We start from the raw sequence: 19,263 nt of genomic DNA on the forward strand, positions 1-19,263 counted from the left end.
TCTATTTATTGAAACAATTGATTCAATTATGCTGACTCGAATACTTTTACTTTAAAAGAGATTCGTCATATTCTTACTGCATATGAAGAATTTATTAACTCATTTTTATATAACACGCTATAATTTTCTTTGTTTAGCCATAGTTTAAAAAAGTGACAATACGCTAGCATAAACAAGAATCCATCAATGTGACATTGTCAATTATAATACGTTGGACATTGGAGCGCGATACTATCTAGTTATCACAAAATGTGATTTATGATGCCATTATGCTAAATCGGTTCAAGATCCGCGGGATGTTATCATCATAAAATAGCAATAAAAATTTATTGGCACGTTTTCAAAACTCGACGAGGAAAGATTAGACCGAAATGCAAAATAGAAAAATACAGAATAACTTCAGCATATATACGCAAATTATATAGATTGATTAACTGTCGTATTTTTAAGTTTCTTGAAAGTCTACATTCTCTCTTTTGTATAAAAATAAAGTTATATTTTTAAAAATAAATAATTGTGTATTACGTATATATTTTCTCATCAAAATATTATACAATTGTAAGCCATGAAAAAACACACAATCTACAACTCTGACATTCATTAGCGGGAATCGATATTTTATTATAGACGCATGATAGACGTCGCTTTTACTACGATATTTCGCCGATCAGTCACAACAATTAATAACGATTCAAAGGTGAAACTCAAATTGACGCATTTCGAAGTCATGGTCGATTGAATTTTCGGCGCACTTATCGTTTCATTAGTCATGCCACATATTCGCTAAAAGCGTCAATAATTAAATGTGTATGTCGCAGGAAATATTGCGTGCAAAACTGTACGATTACAGAAACGAAGATAGCATACGATGCAGCGTGAATTATGTGCCGGCAATGGCTTATTAACTCGATGAAATGAGCATATGATAAGGCATTTCATTGATCTATTATCGCTTTTAATTATTTCATAAAATAAAAATGATTGAAAATCTGCAAGTTAATATAACTGAATAATTATTAACGTTTTAATAACTGGTAGTACGTAAAAATTATTTGATAACGATGTGAGATCGCAAGATTTAAAGTGCGTTTAGAACGCGTTCGAATAGTAGGACATTCATAAAAGATGCATGGACGTAAGTCTCGAAGGCTTAAAAGTAATGGAAAGTTGTTGAAATGGCTTTTGAAGGTATCCCGGCCGCCTCGCGTTTTCTTTTACAGGTCGCGGAGTAACCGTGTCCTAAAGGCCCTGTTAGAAACCTTTTATCCAAACCTTTTTCCACTTCGGAAGAACGTCTCCTTGATCTACGACGGCGGCCTAAGTAGTCTTATCCATCAGCCATTTACTGAGATGGTAAATCCCGTTCGACTTGGATCGCACAGCGATGGCACAGCGATCGACGTTATTTGTTCTTGTCTGAGAAATCCGACGAAAACATGCATCGTTTACGATTCGGACTTTCCTATCATGTCCTTCACGCCACCATGACGTATAACAATTTTGCTCATGAACCGATAATCGCCGCTTCTTTATCATTTATACGTACATTTAATCAGTTGATTCATTGAAAACATTAAGCGCGCTTTGTATCATTTGACCGTATCGTTATTATGTAATTGATAATCATAACTTTTCAATATTTTGAAACCGCTCGATGGGATATCCGCCCATGTTGAGCAAATAATTTAAACTGACTGATAACGACTGTTATTAAAGCGGCGTAATTAACAATATCATACGGTCTAAATGCTTTGAATGCGTCGGTTACCATAGAAACGCTGCTATTATTTAAACTAGTGAGCAGAATAAAACGAGCATTGATATTACACTTACGCTTGTTTTGTTGGTCGGGAAAATATAATTTTTGATTGTTTGTAATAAAATGGAATTTGATTCTTTGATATTGTTGTTAGAGAGAACGGGATTTGTTAACGTAAACGTAACAAATTTGAACGATCTTGTTAGTTATCGCATTTTATAGCAACAATTTCATTTTCTCGTAAAAATTTATGTGATATTAAGGTACATAATATTTCCGATTTATCGCGAGTTTGTCAACCGTTGCATGCGACGAATTTGGCTGGCGCAAGTATATCGGATACTTGGAGATCTATGTCGTGCTGGTTAGTAGCTGCTGGAAGCTGCTGGGATAAGCAGGTAATCTCGTTGTAGTACGTCTTGTATGCGTTCTTTGTCTACCGTGGTCTGTACATCGCCCGAGATGCGATGCCTCTACAAAGCTTTAGCTTTTTACCTTCTGTAATGTTACGTTGTTTTATATATAAAAAAAAAAGAGATAATATTTACGATATCACGTGAAGTCCTATTATTAAGTTATTATATCGAATATTGTATACAATACATCCTTTAAATTTCGAGAATGGTAGGAAAGAATTTTTTTCTTCTCAGATTATGTATTGATAACTTTTATTTTTATTCCAATCTTCTCTCCTCTCCTCCTCTCTTACATTATTTCCTTCTCTTAATGCCAATAATATAATGCTTTATTAAATAAAATAAATTTTAACAAAATACATCTCGTCGAGTTTTCTTCCTTCAGAGTCTAAAGTTCAGATTATTCGTGTATCTTGAACGAACTAATTTATAGGTCGAATCATACATCGTCGCCTCGTAAAACGATCTAAATGATAAAAGCACATTTTTTGGCGATGATGAAACTGTACTTACCGCTGTATAGCCGCCTCCGCATTCTCGGCCAACAATCCGGGAGAATTTGCGCGCGGCGCAATGAAAATTTTCCATTTATGCGGACGTAGATAAAGCTGGTCCAAAGATAATAAGCAGGCGAACGAGCGCGCGAACGCGGTGTCGCCGGGCGCATTGTTAGTTAAGCCAAGAGATAGTCGTGATTTAGTACGTTGAGCGCAGGACACGTCGAGATGGTGAGAAAAGGGGACGAGGAGAAATCTCGGTAAAAGAGAGACGATAATAAAGAGAGGCAGAGAGAGCATCTGGCCGAGAGAGTGGTACTGTAGGAACAATGCTGAGGTATGTATATCTATGAGCAGACAACCGGGCAACCAACCAACGGACGCCAGCAATAGCAATGGGCCGTAGGGATAGCTCGTAATTGCCGAGCGGTCCTCAAGTGGCAACGACGGCGGTCAATTTCACCCCTACACCCGTACTCCGGAACCGCGACACCGCAGAGATCCCTTTTACGTTCGGCATACGGTATCAGGATTATGCTGGACACGAGGGGCGCCGTCGTAACTCGATAGTCCCTCCAAGTGATCGAGGTTACGCGGCAACTGTTCCTCCTCCGTTTTACGTTCCGGTGGTTTTGGGAAGGAAACTGCTTTTCTCGTGCTCCTAGTCGATCGGCCGGTGCTCTGCTTTATTTCCTCGTGTCTATGAAACCTAAATCGAAAAAGATTAAGAGAGATATATCGACCATTTGAACTGGCAATTGTATTTAAAATGAATGTATCGCAATCAGCGACAAAAAATTTTATTATATAAATATCTGGGATATAGAAAATCTAAAATATACATAAGACAATATTTATTAATCAAGATCCGCGTAAAGAAGAATATCGTACACGTATAATGCACTTTTGCTTTGACATTTATTTTGTAGATATGTCAACTCGGAAACGCGTAAAGAGATAAACACTCGTTGCAATTTCCACACACTTTATTGCAATACTTGGATCTGGCTCAAACCTTTATTTCGCATACTCACTATAATGGATATTTTATGCTCTATTTCATGTTACTAAAATGTTATTATCGAATCCTCGTTCTTTTTGGATCGATTCCAAAATTAGTCGAGACGAGTATCGTCCGACAAAATTATCTCTGACAACATAAAATGCCGTTGTGCAAGAGCAATCAATTCTTACTTCTATCCTTTTCTCTCTTGCTCAAGCAAATGCATTGAATTCGATGGCGATTTATCACTAGAAATGCATATGTCGTAATAAGTTGAGCGAAAATTTTTTTAATGTAAAAAATTGCATTATTCTTGATTGCCTTATGTCAACAATCGCTCGCCATGTCGCCGTAAAATATTATCATTCGTTAAATGCGCGCGTAATATAAAAAAGATTGGCAAGAGCATTATTGTAACGTAATGATCATATTGAATATACGAAGAGTGAAAATGTAAAAAAAGAATTAAATAACCGTCGACGTTGCCGTAACAAAGGATAACGCGTATAGGTTTTAACAATACGTTGGCAGATGTTTGAGTTTTCGCCAAGTTTTTAATTAACGCGAAATTGCTCGTTTCATTAGCGATCTCACTGTGTTTTCCGATCCATAATAAACTATGAAAGAGATATGTGCTCGAATTGACAAAATAATTAAATAATACTTTTAAATGTGGAATTTTTGCCATTTTTCCTCCGAGCTCTGAAATAACACACGCCGTTAATTACTATCGGTCTGCGCGCAACATATGGCTGGAAACAAATCGAAAAATGTAAAATTTCGGCAGTGCAAAAGCAAATATTTATGACAATAAACATTTATAGTAAAAGTTATTTGAATAACGATGACGGGCGTTTGCGTTTACGCGTATACAGGGTATCTCTAAAGTCTGACCCCACCCCTGGATCTCGGAAACGGCTTTAAATATGGAAAAATGTTTCAGACAAAAGTTGTATGGTTTCGAGGGGGACATAAGATGATGTCATTGCCATAATTTGACCTTGAATTGATTTGTCTCATTATTCTGTGCATAAAAGTATTACGGTAAGATTATCGAAAACTAAATACAATATTTTACGAGATATTTTAATTTTTATATCAAAATATGTCAGATTAAAATATAAAATAGTTCAAAAAGTACTTAATGAAAAAATACTGTATTATAGCGTTTTGAAAAGCTCTCGAGTACTCTGCGTTGATACCACTGCTCAATGTAGGCGGTTCCATTTAAACCTTCACGTGATCTTCAAATTAATGACACCGAAACCATACAACTTTTGTCTAAATTTTTCCATATTTAAAGCCGTTTCCGAGATTCAGGGGTGGGGTCAGACTTTAGAGATACCCTGTATATATATATATATATATATATATATATATATATATATGTGTGTGTGTGTGTGTGTGTGTGTGTGTGTGTGTCGCTTTTGTGTGTCTCTTTTATAGACGAAATACATATCTATATATGATATTTATAGATGTCATACATTTTTTACTAATATTAAAGTAACATACAAAAATTCGGTTTTTCCATTCGTATCATTTTTGAAAAAATGCGATTATTACGAAATATGTTTTTAATAATACAAATAGCTAAGTATACAGGTGCACGCTTTATAAGAGAAGGCTGTGTAAGAGAGCTCTCATGAATCTTTTCTTAATAAAGAAAAATGACACATTATGAAAAGTTAATCTGCTACTACGCTCGTAAACCGTTGTTAATATAGCAGTAAACATACCGGAAGTCATAAAGAAGCTTTCAGGAAATTCCTACGGCGAGCGGCACGACACGCCACGCTCATTATCGAGATGCGGGATGGGAAGGTGAGACGAGGTGCGGCAGTATTTACTATCGAGTATTTCCTGGGTATTTCTTCTTTCGCAAACTTATTTTCCGTCTAGTTACACATCTGTAACAGGCTGTGTTTAAGTATCTCGTTAGCTACTGAAAACTGCCATGTAAATTGCGGACAATTGATTACCTTAAAATATACGCTGTCTTTATTTCGACCGTTCGTTTTCACAGAATTGAAATGAAAAAGACATTTCTCATAAATTTAGCATTTTCTCCAGAGTTCTCTGGAGAATAGCATCTTAATAATAATTCTATGGAAAAATATTATGATTTAATTGACCTTAATTAAAATAAAAAAGTTATTATCTTTTTGAAACGTACCGGGAAAAAATCAATTCATTCTGTGTATAAAAGGAAAGTAAAGTCGTTGAAAAATGAATATTTTACAATATTTTATATGTATGTTATTGCATATTTTATGTTATATTAGAGAATTGTATGAGAATATTTGTATAAAAGTACAAAACATCTATTTATTTTAATATTCTTACACGCAGAGTAGTTAGCAAATCGAGATTTATATAAGAAATAACGATTTTAAAACACGAGAAAGATGGTTCCTTTGTTTCCATAGGGAATAATTGCGTAACGATATATCCTATTCGTTGCATAAAAAGTTCTGGAAAATCTTAAAATATCAAAAGGAGAATTTTGTTTTATTATCTTTGATAATCTGCGAGAAAATAGTTTGTATTTATGTTTACTCGGAGTTTCAAAAAATATATTAAAAAAGAGAAGGCAGAGAAAATATAACAAAATTGCTACGTGACAACGTTGACGTATCAATTTGGCATGCTGTCTGAAGTTTTAATTCGAGATAAACGTATGTATAGTAGCAGAAACGTCCTCGTTAAAATCACTTGCCGTAATCTCGCTGCCTTTACTTTTCATGTAAAAACATTCGACGATAAAGCGCACCTGCAACAACAGAAATGAAAATCACGATTCGAAGTGCGGAACCGCGTTGGAAAATCGACTCCAGATTGGATTCAAAACCACGATCTCTATTTCAGAATCACTTTTTGTATAGCTTATTGAGATTGAAATTCATTTACACAGCAGTATTAACTTATCATTCAATATTAATATAAAATGAAATGATAAAATTACAGATAAACAACCTTTAATCTTTCTTAATACATAATAGTTTTATCATCGCGCAATATTTCTTGAAAATATTGTTATATGTATTTAAAAATACAGATTTTTCAAGAATCTTTTTTTCGCTTGAAAATAGATTAAAATAACAAATTTAATAAGTTTTACTTACGAAACAATTTTATAGTTCTTAATTATGAAGCGGATGTTCGAGACGATTTCTATTCAATTTTCTGAAATTAATAACTATGACATTGTGTGTATTTTATTTTAGCTTTGAGATCGTTATGCTAAATAGACGATAAACTGTTTGTGTTTATACAAATAGTTAAGTCGATGTAATAATAGATGATCGTATACTGCCGTTAAAGTACCGACATTATTAGTAATATATATGTATATATATATATATATACATTTCGGAGATGTTGGAGTATGGAGCTTAGCAACGGTCAGTCCGGTGGAAGGTAGCCAGACGGATCAATATCACATTACTATAAATAATTAATAGGCGGTTCCTATGCGTGCCGTATAGCCTTCCATCTACCCTAATTTTCTGCTGGATTTATATGATATAATAAAAGCTCAAATGAGTCAATGCGATTATATTTATCGTACGAAAACATTGATTTCTCGCATCGTTTTCGTTTTTATATTCATGACTTTATTATACAATATAATGTTTATTATATATAAAATATTCTTTACTTGTTTTGCTTATGTGATGTTTCTTTTCTCCACGAAATATTTTATTCGCAACTAACATTAGTATTTTGTTTGAACGATTTTACAAAAATCTTTTTTCATTTACTTATAAAATCGCATTGTATTTTTTTTAAATTTATTTAGGTTCTAAAGAGTTTATCGCGAATTTTTTTTTATTATTAATTTTATCACGATTAATTGGAAAACGTTATTAGCGAAAAATATCATTGCATTTTAATAAATGATAAATATCAACCATTATGGATTATGAAGTCAGCGAATTTTTAGTTTTTTCCTCTCTCTCTCTCTTATTCGTCATCTTTTATTTCTCACCGCGAGATGAATCGCTCTCTCGAAACACGCAAGAGATACGTAGTCCAAAGCTATGTTTGCGATCTCGTCCGCCATTCGTCTAGTCCAGGAATTGCTCGGCGTACGTTATGCTGCTTCCGCGGCAACGAATCCTGAGGGCACGATAAAACTGCATTTAAACAACGTGAGGGAGCAGAACGGGAAGAGAGATGAGGAAAGGAGAGAGGAAAGAAAGGAAAAGGGTGAAAGGTATCGGGGAGAGAGGAGAGATTCGAGCTCGCATCGTTACAGAAAAAGGTTGGGTCAGGATGGAATGAGGAGATTGAGGCGAGGGGGTCCGGAAGACGTGATCGTGTTAACAACAACTGCCGAGAAAGCTGGGCGATTTCGAGCGATCCGGTTTGAATAAGTAGTTACGGGTCTAATAGTAGTACCGGACCGTGACGATTGTTGAATACCGAAATTTCGGCCAGGCACGTCGTCAAGCTACGAGCAGATTGGTTAAAAAAGGGGGCAAACTCGGGAGGGTTGCTCGGGTCAGCACAGCTTGCGGATTTAGTTTGGATCTACGGCATTAAATCGCCATAAACACGTCGATCACCCAATGACTCTACGTATCTATCTCATACTCGGCCGTTGGATATAAAGCCGTTCCCCTCCCCCTTCTTGATCCCGGTCATCGCTCCCTTCAATTATCAGTTTTTTCCTTGTTCGGCACGTATTTCGAAATAACCCTCGAAATGTACGTCGCACGATGACCTCACAATTCGTATAAAAACTACTAGATATTTTATTCGTGGAATTGTATTGCATACAGCTTTTCGCAGCTTTCTATATTTTATCTAATTTAATCAGGGCCCCTATCACGATGACGGACTATATTCTCTATAAATAGAAATCTAAGATAAATGCACTTATAATATTTGTCTTGTAAAATATTTGAAGAAGTGCAATTACTATTCCATTTCTACGTTTAATGAATAAAATATTAACAGTATAATTTCAAATATATTTCTCTCAAAACGTGATTTTTGCTCGCATACTTTTTTCCAGTCGTCGCATCGTCTCAATCTTTTCTGCTTCACCAATTCTGATCCAAGCAAGACGAGTAGGAAACAAGCGAACGCAATGCAGGATGAGAGGAAATGTCAGCATCTTCCCTTTTTCCTTCTCTCGAAATTACAGAAAAATGAACGCGCTGGACGTTCCCCTCGTTCAAAAATATCAGTGAATTTCCGTGCAGGAGAGAAACGAGACGCAGGTTATCAAGGTTACAATTTCCGCGATATTCACGCTGCCCTAAATCCCAGGGACGTGATATCTTTTCGCAATAATGAATTTGTCGTGAACTAGTAAAACATTGGAATAGCTCTTCCTTGATTTCAGGAGTAAGTTACTCTCCATGGTTGATTCGTTTAGTGGGTTACGAGTCTTATCAAACTGCAAGTAACTATGGTTTACAAGACTGCTTTGCACTTCTTTTAAATTTGAAACTTTTTCTATTGAGAAAGTTGCTTTACATCCGTCGTTGGAAACTTTATCTTTTAATTTTCCATTTTCTAACGTGCTACTAACTTTCTATCTTTCATGAGAAAAATTATACTTTTCATAAACGGGATGAAAATCATCTTGTATTTACGTTTATGAAAATTATGTAGAAGCAATGATATTGTAAAGATTTACGAAAGAAAAAAATTATCATATATTTAGAATGCTATAAAGATTTCCTTCTATTTCTCTTTCTTTCTTTCTTTCTTTTACTTTTTTAAGTTTCAGCATTTAGCTTTCTCGTTTATCCTAAAATTAAAACGTTTACAAGCATTGAATTATATAATCTTTGCAAAAATCGATTATCAATACGTATTAAATGACCTTCTTTTTTCAAAAATTCAATATCCAATAAAATATTAGTAAAATAAAAAAGATATTTGGTTTTAATAACATTCGATTCTCTCGATGTAGTGTTAAAGCGCTCATAGGCATCGAATCCGGAGCGATCTCGGAAAAATTCGCTCATCGAGATACGGATCTTAATACCATCGGACACTATCTTTTTTAAATGAAATACATAATATAAATATAAAAAAAATTCCTCAACATACACACATACATACACCACGACGGTGTTCTCGTGGACGATGGTTATTATCTCTTCACAAATTACATCGAGGTAGCGTACCAGGGCTTTTGGTCTCAGCCGTGATAAACCCATCTACTCCTATCCTTCGCCATGCTTTCCTCCGCCCTTGTTTCCCGTCCTCTGTCTCTATTATTTTCAACCGCCCAACTTCTGATATACCACCTGCAACCCCATTTACCTAGCTACTCTATGTACGCGTTAGACAACACTTATTATCCAGGTAATACAATCGCATAATGCGCCCCTCGTCTTTGCGCCCACGATAATGCCTAATTTAATGGCAAGGAGGAGAAGCATCGCAATCTCGAGTCTAACGAGAGATTGCTATCCGGATGTTACGCGCCGTCGATCAAATTAATTTACAATTATGATTATAACGATGTCGCTCGTCCGAGCATGTTTTCGAAACATGAATCTATATCGAATTATTAAACTTTGCTTTAAGATTAATGAGAAATAATATATGTGACGTTTCACATCTTATATTCGTAAAAAACACTTGTAATTAAAAATATAAATTCCCAAGATTTTGTCTAAATTAAGTTCTCTTTATATGGTACTTATATTATTTTATATAACATGCGTGTGTGTCTGTGTGTGTGTGTATAATACAATATCAATCATTGTAAGGTTATCTATTTTAGCGTGATAAAAATAACGTAAAAAATCGATGACAGAATGACTAACGAGCAAAGTTCGGCAGTTTGTAAATTTGAAAAAACTTCGTACAAATGCGCGAAATAGTTCAGCTCTAACATATAACTATTTTTCGTTACGGGAAGTGGTTAAAAACGAATTTAGTGAAAAAAATCGACCGTATCAGGGGCCACAAAATTTAACGATGTTATGGAATATAATAAATAATATATATCCCTATATTTAAAAAAAAAAAATGCAACTTTTCTTATTTTTCGCGTAATAGTATAGGATGTATCATAAATATATGATTAATTAATTTACGAAATATGCAAATTACATGCTTGAAGAGTATTGAAACGTGAATGTTAGCCGCTTAACAATCTCGTGCGACCGTACCACGTGTTGTACGTGTGTCTATTTTGCACATACATTTGGGTACTTACACATACACATTACACATACACAATATATTGTGCGTGGGAACGTATCGCCGAGAAATTGCGGGGAGACGATCGATAGTTGAGCGCAACGAGCTATCGCAAATATCGATGTAACTTTGCATATATTTGGAGATCTATAATCACAGAATGAATTATCTGCCTTCTTTATCGAACTAGATTGCGCTATAGATTGCACTAAGGATACACTAAATATGGAAATTACTCTCTCTTCCTTACAAAATGATACAAAAAAAAAAGCGATACATTTTTATGCATCTAATTTCCGTTAGGCACTCGTATAAGCGCACTGTATTTATTTATGAAATTTTTAAATCTATGCAAGAGATGGAACAAGAGTTTTTTTTTTTTTTTTTTTTTTTTTTTTTTTTTTTTAAATAAAAAAAACGTTTAATATAAAAGTATATAAATCTCGCTCGATATTCTTCTTGATATAAAAATTTTTATCTTATTGCAAGACATCCTGCATAACTATCCATGAACTTAGAGAAAAATTTCTTTAAAAATGGAAGAAAAGTTCTTTAGGAAATCTATGGAAATACTCGGAATCGCGTATTCCATGCTGAGAAAGCAAAAGTTTCCGTTAACACTTTTGATACATCAACGAGGATGAAGCATTTAAAAATCCGAGATAAAAACACCGTGAGTCGGACGAGCGGTTTATTTTATCTCGAATTACTGTTTCGAGTTGAGCAGACCGCGGAGAAGAGACAATTAAAACTTTAAACTGAAATAGCACCACCGTCACCGTCACTTGGACAAACTGAATTCTTCGGATGGTGGAAAGCTTTCTTTAGTTGGAGCAACAACTCGCTCAAAGAAAACTTTTCGCGATGATTTAAAACGTTTTATCGATGTACTTTTAAAAGTACTTATGTATTACGATCTACATATCGAGATCACCATATTCTCAAAAATTTATATAATAAACATATGTTTAAATTGAGAAAAATAATTACATTGATGATTGAACTATCAAATTCAACTTAAAAACTAAAAATAATTATTTTTAAACTAGAGCATTTTTTTTTTGTTTAAATCAATGATCAATATTTTATTTGAATTTTATAATAAACGTTTTAAAAATTTATTTTATTTGTTTTTAGTAATAGAAGATCAGCCTGTCACTCAAGAAGTAAATGAGAATGGAGATATTGAAAATTCTGTAAATCATGAACCAGGTAGATAAATATCGAATCTCTTTATTTGAATCTTTACACATTTATTTATAATATATATGTAAATAATCTTTTTAATAGACGAAGAAGAGAATGATGAGGAAGAAGAAGGAGAGACTGTTCTCCGTGAGACTGATTTTAAATTGGATGAATTTCTTCAAAGGTGCGATATAAAGAGACAATATAAAATATCTCTCATTGTCAGATATATTGATTCATTTATTTATGAATATTGTTTGATTATATCTTTAATAATTTACTTTAAACATTATTTAATTTTATAATTAATTTTATAATTAAGCTTCAAAGTAAAATTTTGTTAAAGCCTTTTTCTTTAAAATCTTGTTTTTTTTTTCTCTCTCTTTGTTTCAACAAAAAATAAGATTTTCACATACTTTATAGCAACTTTAACGCGATCTGTTAAAGCAAAGTTTTAATTGAAAGAAACAAAATATATGATAAAAAATTATATATATAATATCTATACGATAAAATAAGGTACTATATCCTTGCTAAAAGAGAGTAATATCTCATTCAAAGGTTCGCCAACATAAAGGCTGTTAAAGCATTAGCATTGCTACTGCAGAAATTTGAGGACAATACGGTCGAAGTAAATCATTATGTGATAAAAATGCTACATCGAATTGCTTGGGATTGCAAAATGCCGGCCATGATATTCCAAGCGTCCATATTTCGGATCATTCAAAGAATCTTTGAGTCAAAAGATCCTGAACACAAGGTAATAAGGTACACAAAATAAATCGCGTAACTACGATACTTTTATATTATAATTTCTAATATAGTATGAAAATTATTAACAACATTATATAATTTTGATGGTATCTAATTATCATCTAGTCGAATATATAGATCTCTCTTCTTGGTAGCACTTTATCATCGTTCTTTGCACATAATGAAAGCATAGATAAGACTTTACTGTGTCTCTCAGCGATAAAGCTCTCCTTTCTTATGCCGCGCGATAAATTCCTCCACCGAGGTTTTTATTTCATCCTTGTATCGAGCTTAATGGCCTACGGAAGTAGACTTGTCGAGCAGCGAAAAATCGATCCTTGCTTTAGGAGCTCCAAAAGTTCGCGGTCTTCATAATCCGCCGTTTCATCGAAGTCGCCCAGAAGAACCGGAAGTCGTACATGGAGCTGCTCTTCTGGAAGAACACCCGTGACGCGACAGAAATCGTGGATGGCTACAACGCGGAAACGAGTAACAAAAAAGTTTCACGAGCAGTCTGGACGGAAGCGGAAGAGGACGAGTTGCGCGCTCTCTTCATGGAGCATCAGACTAACAAATACCCTCAAGGTAAATTCTTTGTATCTATTTTTCGTGGAGGAATCTCATGCTTACATTATTGAACTCGATAGATTAGTTTTTCCTCATACGAAGAAATACTCGAAACGTACAATTTCTTGACACAATTTCGAGACACAAACATGTAAAAAATATAAGCGCACGCGGTTCAATATTAATCTTTTAAATTAGAAATGAGAAAAAGAATTGGACCAAAATTCGGCCATTTATATATTGTAATAATTATGTTATAAATTTATAGACCTGATTGACTGGTTATTGGAGCACATCATCAACGAAAATAGAACGCGGCGTACCATCATTAAAAAACTCAAAGAAATGAGTTTAATTGTCAATTCTAAGGTCAGTTACACTCCTTTTTTCTATAACAGCGTGTTAAAAAAAAAAAAAAAAAAAAAAAACATTTTAAGAAATACCATAGCGAACAAGCAATCTATATCAATTATAACTTATCTATTTTAAATTGAATATTTTTTCGTAAGGAGTAAAAAAAATAAATTTAAAAGATTTTGCAAAGATTTCTCTCCACCGAAAAAGTACTTGGTCCATTCATATGTCCCCACGGCAATCCCAGTCGCGCTCCGTCTGACAAGATCAATGATTTACGAGAAGCTTGAAAGGGCAAGGGGAAGGGTAGGGGGTTCGTTCACCCAGCCTCGAAAATAAGTTTCTAGACGTTTCCTCCGCTGACGGGGTGAACATATGCAAAAAATGGAACCGGGAATTGCTACAAGAACTGTAAATTCTCCGGAGACAATACCTACGAGGCGAGCTTCCCACCCTCGTTTCTTCGTTTCTCTTTCTTCCACGATTTCTACCAAGCGATTGCGTGAGGCTTCCGACGTGAGCTGCGTGTTTCTTCTACCAACCGGTAGTTTCCTCTCCCGAGCATGGAAATATCTGTGCGTCCCCTCGTCAACTCGCGGCTCTAAAACTGGCGCCTCCTCGAGAAAAGCTATCATTTTGTTTGCCTTTTGCCTTACGGCATACGTATAAACATTTGCATCACCCTTCGGGACATGAAAGGACAAAGGAAACGTGACCCAACTGCTTCGACGAGTTTGTCGAAGTGTAAATGTATATGTTATATGTGAGTATTATGTTATGTAACTTTTGTTTCACCAGAGTACGGATCAAAATATAATAAATATTATACTTTATTTTTAATCCTCAAGTATCATGAAGCAAATTATTAAAGTTTATATCATGATAGAGTTACATAACCTGGAGAACATTTAGTATTTAATTAATTCCGAAATCAAAAGTGCATTATTTTTTTTCTGGAATTATTAATATTTTCTAAAGAATATTTTCCGAGATAGATATATTAATCTCGGCTAAGCTCGTTTCTTTTTCCTTCATTATAACTCTTTTCTTTTGAAAATACACGGTGCAATACGGTGATAAGGCATGGGAATGCGTTAATCAAGCTTCTTATTGCGGCAGAGGAGTTACTAATTAGTTACCGGCTTATTTAAAACTTGAAATTAATTGAGTTTGTAGAGAAGCTTCTAACGAGGGAAAAAAGCACGTAGCGGAGAATAAGCGATGCAATACACAATACCGGATCTTATTCTCTATTGTGCTTTTTGTAGATATGAAGCACGATAGTATAAGAGATTCAGCAAAAAATTTTATTCGCTTGGAAGATATCAGCGATTTTTTGACGCCGGCCATTTTTTTCAATAATTATTTCAGAACAAAACGCCGATCGGTCATTTACAATCTTTATTCTTAAAATCATACATATCTCTTAGCCGCTTACTAAAATTTCATTTTCTTCAAAAGTAATGTCTCTAACATAAGTAATTTTTTTGTTTAATGAGAATAGAACATGCGGATGACTTGATGTTAATCATGATCTAGGAAAGAGAAAAAAAAGATTTGTTTCTCCCCCGCTCTTAATTTGCTATTAATCACGAGTGTGCAATCATCGGCAAAGAGGGTTGCCACGTCAGCGGAAACGTTTTCTCCAACGTATTATCGATTCCTTCGCGAGGTCTTCCGGGGGGAAAGGCTTAGCCGCGGAAACGTTTCATTTAAATAATTTCATGCGTGAATACGTTTCGCCTCTTCAAGCGTAGAAGAAGAAGAGAGAGAGAGAGAGAGAGAGAGAGAGAGAGAGAGAATGGTCGAATCAGAGACTACGAGGCCGAGTATTCATTTGACGTTCATTTAGTTCATGGAAGACGTACGATATTGCTCCGACCATTTAGGGACTCGTAGGAGTCCTCGTTCCGTCAAGGGTGGAACGTAATCGCTGGAAAACGAGCGATCTCCCGGCTTCTCTTTTTTAAATACGCCTACTGACTTAGAAACTGCTTCTCCAGAAATTATACGCGGGATGCTTTCTCTCATCAAATCCGGGAATTAGGCGCGCGCAAACTTTTCGAGAAAATTATACGAGTCGAATAGCTGATTTATAGCCAATTTATACATTTGTAAAGATATATCTGTATATTTTCTCTTCGGACATCAATATTCTGTTATAATTGTTTTTAGAGATTTGAAATATTTTTAATTTTTTTTATCTACATGCACGGTTTAACTAATTATTTTAAATCTCGCGATTAATTAGAACGTACGAGCTGAGGTACAAAAGAGGTTGCCTAAGGAATGGTCTGAGGAAGAAATTATCCAACTTACGGAACTTTGGACACAGCTCAAGGACGATGACGGTAATTTTTAAAATTTATTATCCTTAAGTTACTTTCTCATTGATGTTTCTTAATTCTTTTTTATTTTCCATTTTCTTAAAGTATAAATCTGATTAGTCGATATTAACTTTCACATTTCCATCATTCATTTGTTTCGTACGTTTTTGAATATTAATTCGTAACGCGATTAAATTATTATCATAATTAATTCTGATTGTTAATCAGGAGTAAAAAAAATTAAGAGCGAAATTTATAACTTGATGATATAAATTTTTCACAAGAATCTAGCGATACATTGTAATTTATCTGCGAATATTACATATGCACTGAATATGGCCTTAACCCAATTCTCGATATAAATTTGTTCGATAGAAATTTACCATAAATTTTCGCGTTAATTCTAACCGGTTATTCGCGTTCCGAAACTGTTGAAATATTTCGTGAATGCGAAATTCGTGCGAGAATTCGTTAACACCGGAACGATTCCTAGGATTTAATTAAGCTCCGAACATCGGACACGCTTGGCTGCTTGTAGTAATAATTTCGAATCCGCTGGGACACACGAACGAAGAATAATATCCTTCCTGACATAGACATTTTCAGAGAAGTCTTGTAAAACTTGTTTCATTTTCATACGAATCTACCGCTCTCCATAACTTTTAATCTCCAAACTCGCTTCCGCCCAGGCATAATCTCAGATGTCCGCGAAATGTCAAGGGCATTTTTTCTTCGCGTTTCTTTCAAAAATCTCCGTAAAGTGTTTTATTCCATCATATTTTCACTCCGCAGTTGTTAACTCTAGAATTCTCTCCCAACCGACAAACGGAAAACATTCGCAAAGATGTCACGTCGTAAGGGACAATTTTTTTATAAAATTAAATTTATATGTCACATAATATAAATTGAATCGCGAAAACAGTTTACATCACAGAATCGGGTTTATACGTAAAATTATTTTATAATCTTTCAAACAAAATTAAATTATCCCTAAGTCAAAAGTCCGTAAAGACCGACATCCCATTGATGTATAAATACATTTCGTGAAATAAAGTGGGAGCGCTTGCGTTTCTCTTTGTAGACTTTAATTGATTTCAACTTTAAATCTCTTTGAAATCTCTAACAATCGTCTCGATCTTCCCTCGTCCGTGAATCTCTCACAAAGTCTCCCTATCATCCGCGCTATACCGTTTCTTGACGACGCTATAAAAATCGAAACTACACTTATGTTCCCGACAGATCCCGTGGATTTGATTTTCACCGGTCTTAGAATAAAGCGGCCGAAGCCAAAGATCAAGGAAAAGCTTTTGGAATTAGGATTGGTGCAGGATCGCAAGGAGCTGCGCAAAAAACGGGCCAGAAAAAGCAACCAGGGTGAGTATACCTATTCGTTCTTCCTCCCTCATCACAATCCAGTCTGGAGTATATCCCTTGTTCCGGCCAATCCCATCCCATTCCATTCGCATCTGTCTTTCTTACTATCCTCCGATTCCGCGACTATTCCCATTCGATCAGTCTTCTAGTAACGCGATTGCCGGCGACTGCATGGAGCGGCTCGCTTTCAACAGGGAGAGCGAAACGACGACGTAGAGATAGATAGAGAGAGAGAGAGAGAGAGGGAAAAAGTAAGAAGGAGCAAAGATCAATTTGTACAGGATTCTTCTCGCTTTCCTATATATCCCGATTTCTTACGGATCATAAAGGGGAAAAAAAAACCTTTTGTCGATATTACCAACCGAGACAAGTTCGCTCGTATGTTTGCCAGATCGTTTCTGTTTCCCTTCGTTATTCTTCAAGAGTGAAGCAAGTGCGGTTCTATGAAATGTTCCCTACACAAATTATTCCGGTCTTTGATTTCGATATTATGAAGAGGACGACATACTATCGTCAAACTGTACAGACAGCGAGTAACATATTTAATTAATATTTCCGCAAAAAATATCGATTTTATGAGAAAATGTTTCAACTATGAACAAGGAATGCGAGTATGTAAAGTTACAAATTTTCAGGTATTCACATATATGCTACAAATATTGTGTAATTTATGTAAAAAAATCGCGTATATTTTTATTAAAATATTTAAGAATTAAATTCTCTTCTTTTCCCCCGGTTTGTACAACGCATTACGCAAACAATACGCGTTATAAACATTATATAGAGTCGAGCTTTACGCTTTGAATCAGATGCTATTCTGCCGGTTTAACTGTATTATACATATCTATAATTATTCGTAATCTTGTGAAAGATAATAATATATTTATAATTATTCTTTTCGAAACATTCGTGTAAACTTACAACTGAAACAATAATACGAATTATGTAGCTTTTAATATTTCAAAACTGATGAATCCATTCTTTATGTTAATTGTTTGAAATATATTATAAATCTTTTTTTTTTATTACGATTACAAAATGAAAAATAATTAATACGAATAAAATAGTAATAATTATAATAAACATTTAATATTACGAATAATTTTCTTTTTTTTTTCACAATGCAGAGTTTAAAAATTTTTAATAATTCTATATTTTTTCTTATTTGAATGCACGAAATGTCATTAATCTTTCATTCAATTTTTCAGATATTCGAATTCATATTTACGCTCTAATATGTATCTTTTTTCCATCGTACATATTCGAAGTGCTTAATGATATCATCACGGAATATCAATCTTATTATTTAATATTCGGCAACTGCGAATTCCAGACGCACTGTCGCCACTCTTGGACCAATATCACTCGCCTTAGCTTTTTATTATGATGCCAGAAGGAATTTCGTATTTATCATGGATATTGTTTTCCTCTCTCATGCCTTATTTGTATTCAATGCATTGAGATAGCTCATATCATAGATATACAGCTGTGGGATGAAGTATTGCCGAGAAGTTTCGATTCACCTTATGTGTCTTTGAAATAACATTTTCCCTCAACGTCATGTTTTGATGCAATTTCGCTATCCATATAGGATTATCCTATATAGAAAATACTATTGTTCTTCTATCAGTAACAGATAGCGCATATCCAATTAATATTTCATCAGTATATTCTAAACTAGATTTATATCGCGTATCTAATCTCTTTATTAGAATATAACATGTTTTAAAAAACTGTGCACGATGTGCGGGTAAATATTTAAGACATATATAAATTTAGATCGCGCGCAAGATTACGTTTCGGATTTTTTCCACGCCAGACAAAAGAAAAAATATTTGTCATTCGGAAT

The 19,263-nt window shown here is 34.5% G+C and overlaps 1 protein-coding gene across 2 annotated transcripts in view; it reads left to right on the plus strand.

Moving 5' to 3' along the window:
- The window catches only part of Timeout (circadian regulator timeout), a 91,953-nt gene that overhangs the window by 70,019 nt on the left and 2,671 nt on the right, over positions 1–19,263 (plus strand). For both annotated transcript variants that reach the window (XM_070295122.1, XM_070295123.1), the window contains exons 16-22: positions 11,989–12,063; positions 12,142–12,223; positions 12,601–12,799; positions 13,140–13,377; positions 13,628–13,728; positions 15,965–16,064; positions 17,280–17,414. In XM_070295122.1, the coding sequence (XP_070151223.1) occupies positions 11,989–12,063; positions 12,142–12,223; positions 12,601–12,799; positions 13,140–13,377; positions 13,628–13,728; positions 15,965–16,064; positions 17,280–17,414 (930 nt within the window). The remainder of the gene's footprint in view (positions 1–11,988; positions 12,064–12,141; positions 12,224–12,600; positions 12,800–13,139; positions 13,378–13,627; positions 13,729–15,964; positions 16,065–17,279; positions 17,415–19,263) is intronic.

This window comes from Polyergus mexicanus, unplaced genomic scaffold (assembly GCF_030449975.1).
Source record: "Polyergus mexicanus isolate NDT 795.1 unplaced genomic scaffold, iyPolMexi1.0 SCAF_4, whole genome shotgun sequence".
In the NCBI taxonomy this organism is placed as follows: domain Eukaryota; kingdom Metazoa; phylum Arthropoda; class Insecta; order Hymenoptera; family Formicidae; genus Polyergus; species Polyergus mexicanus.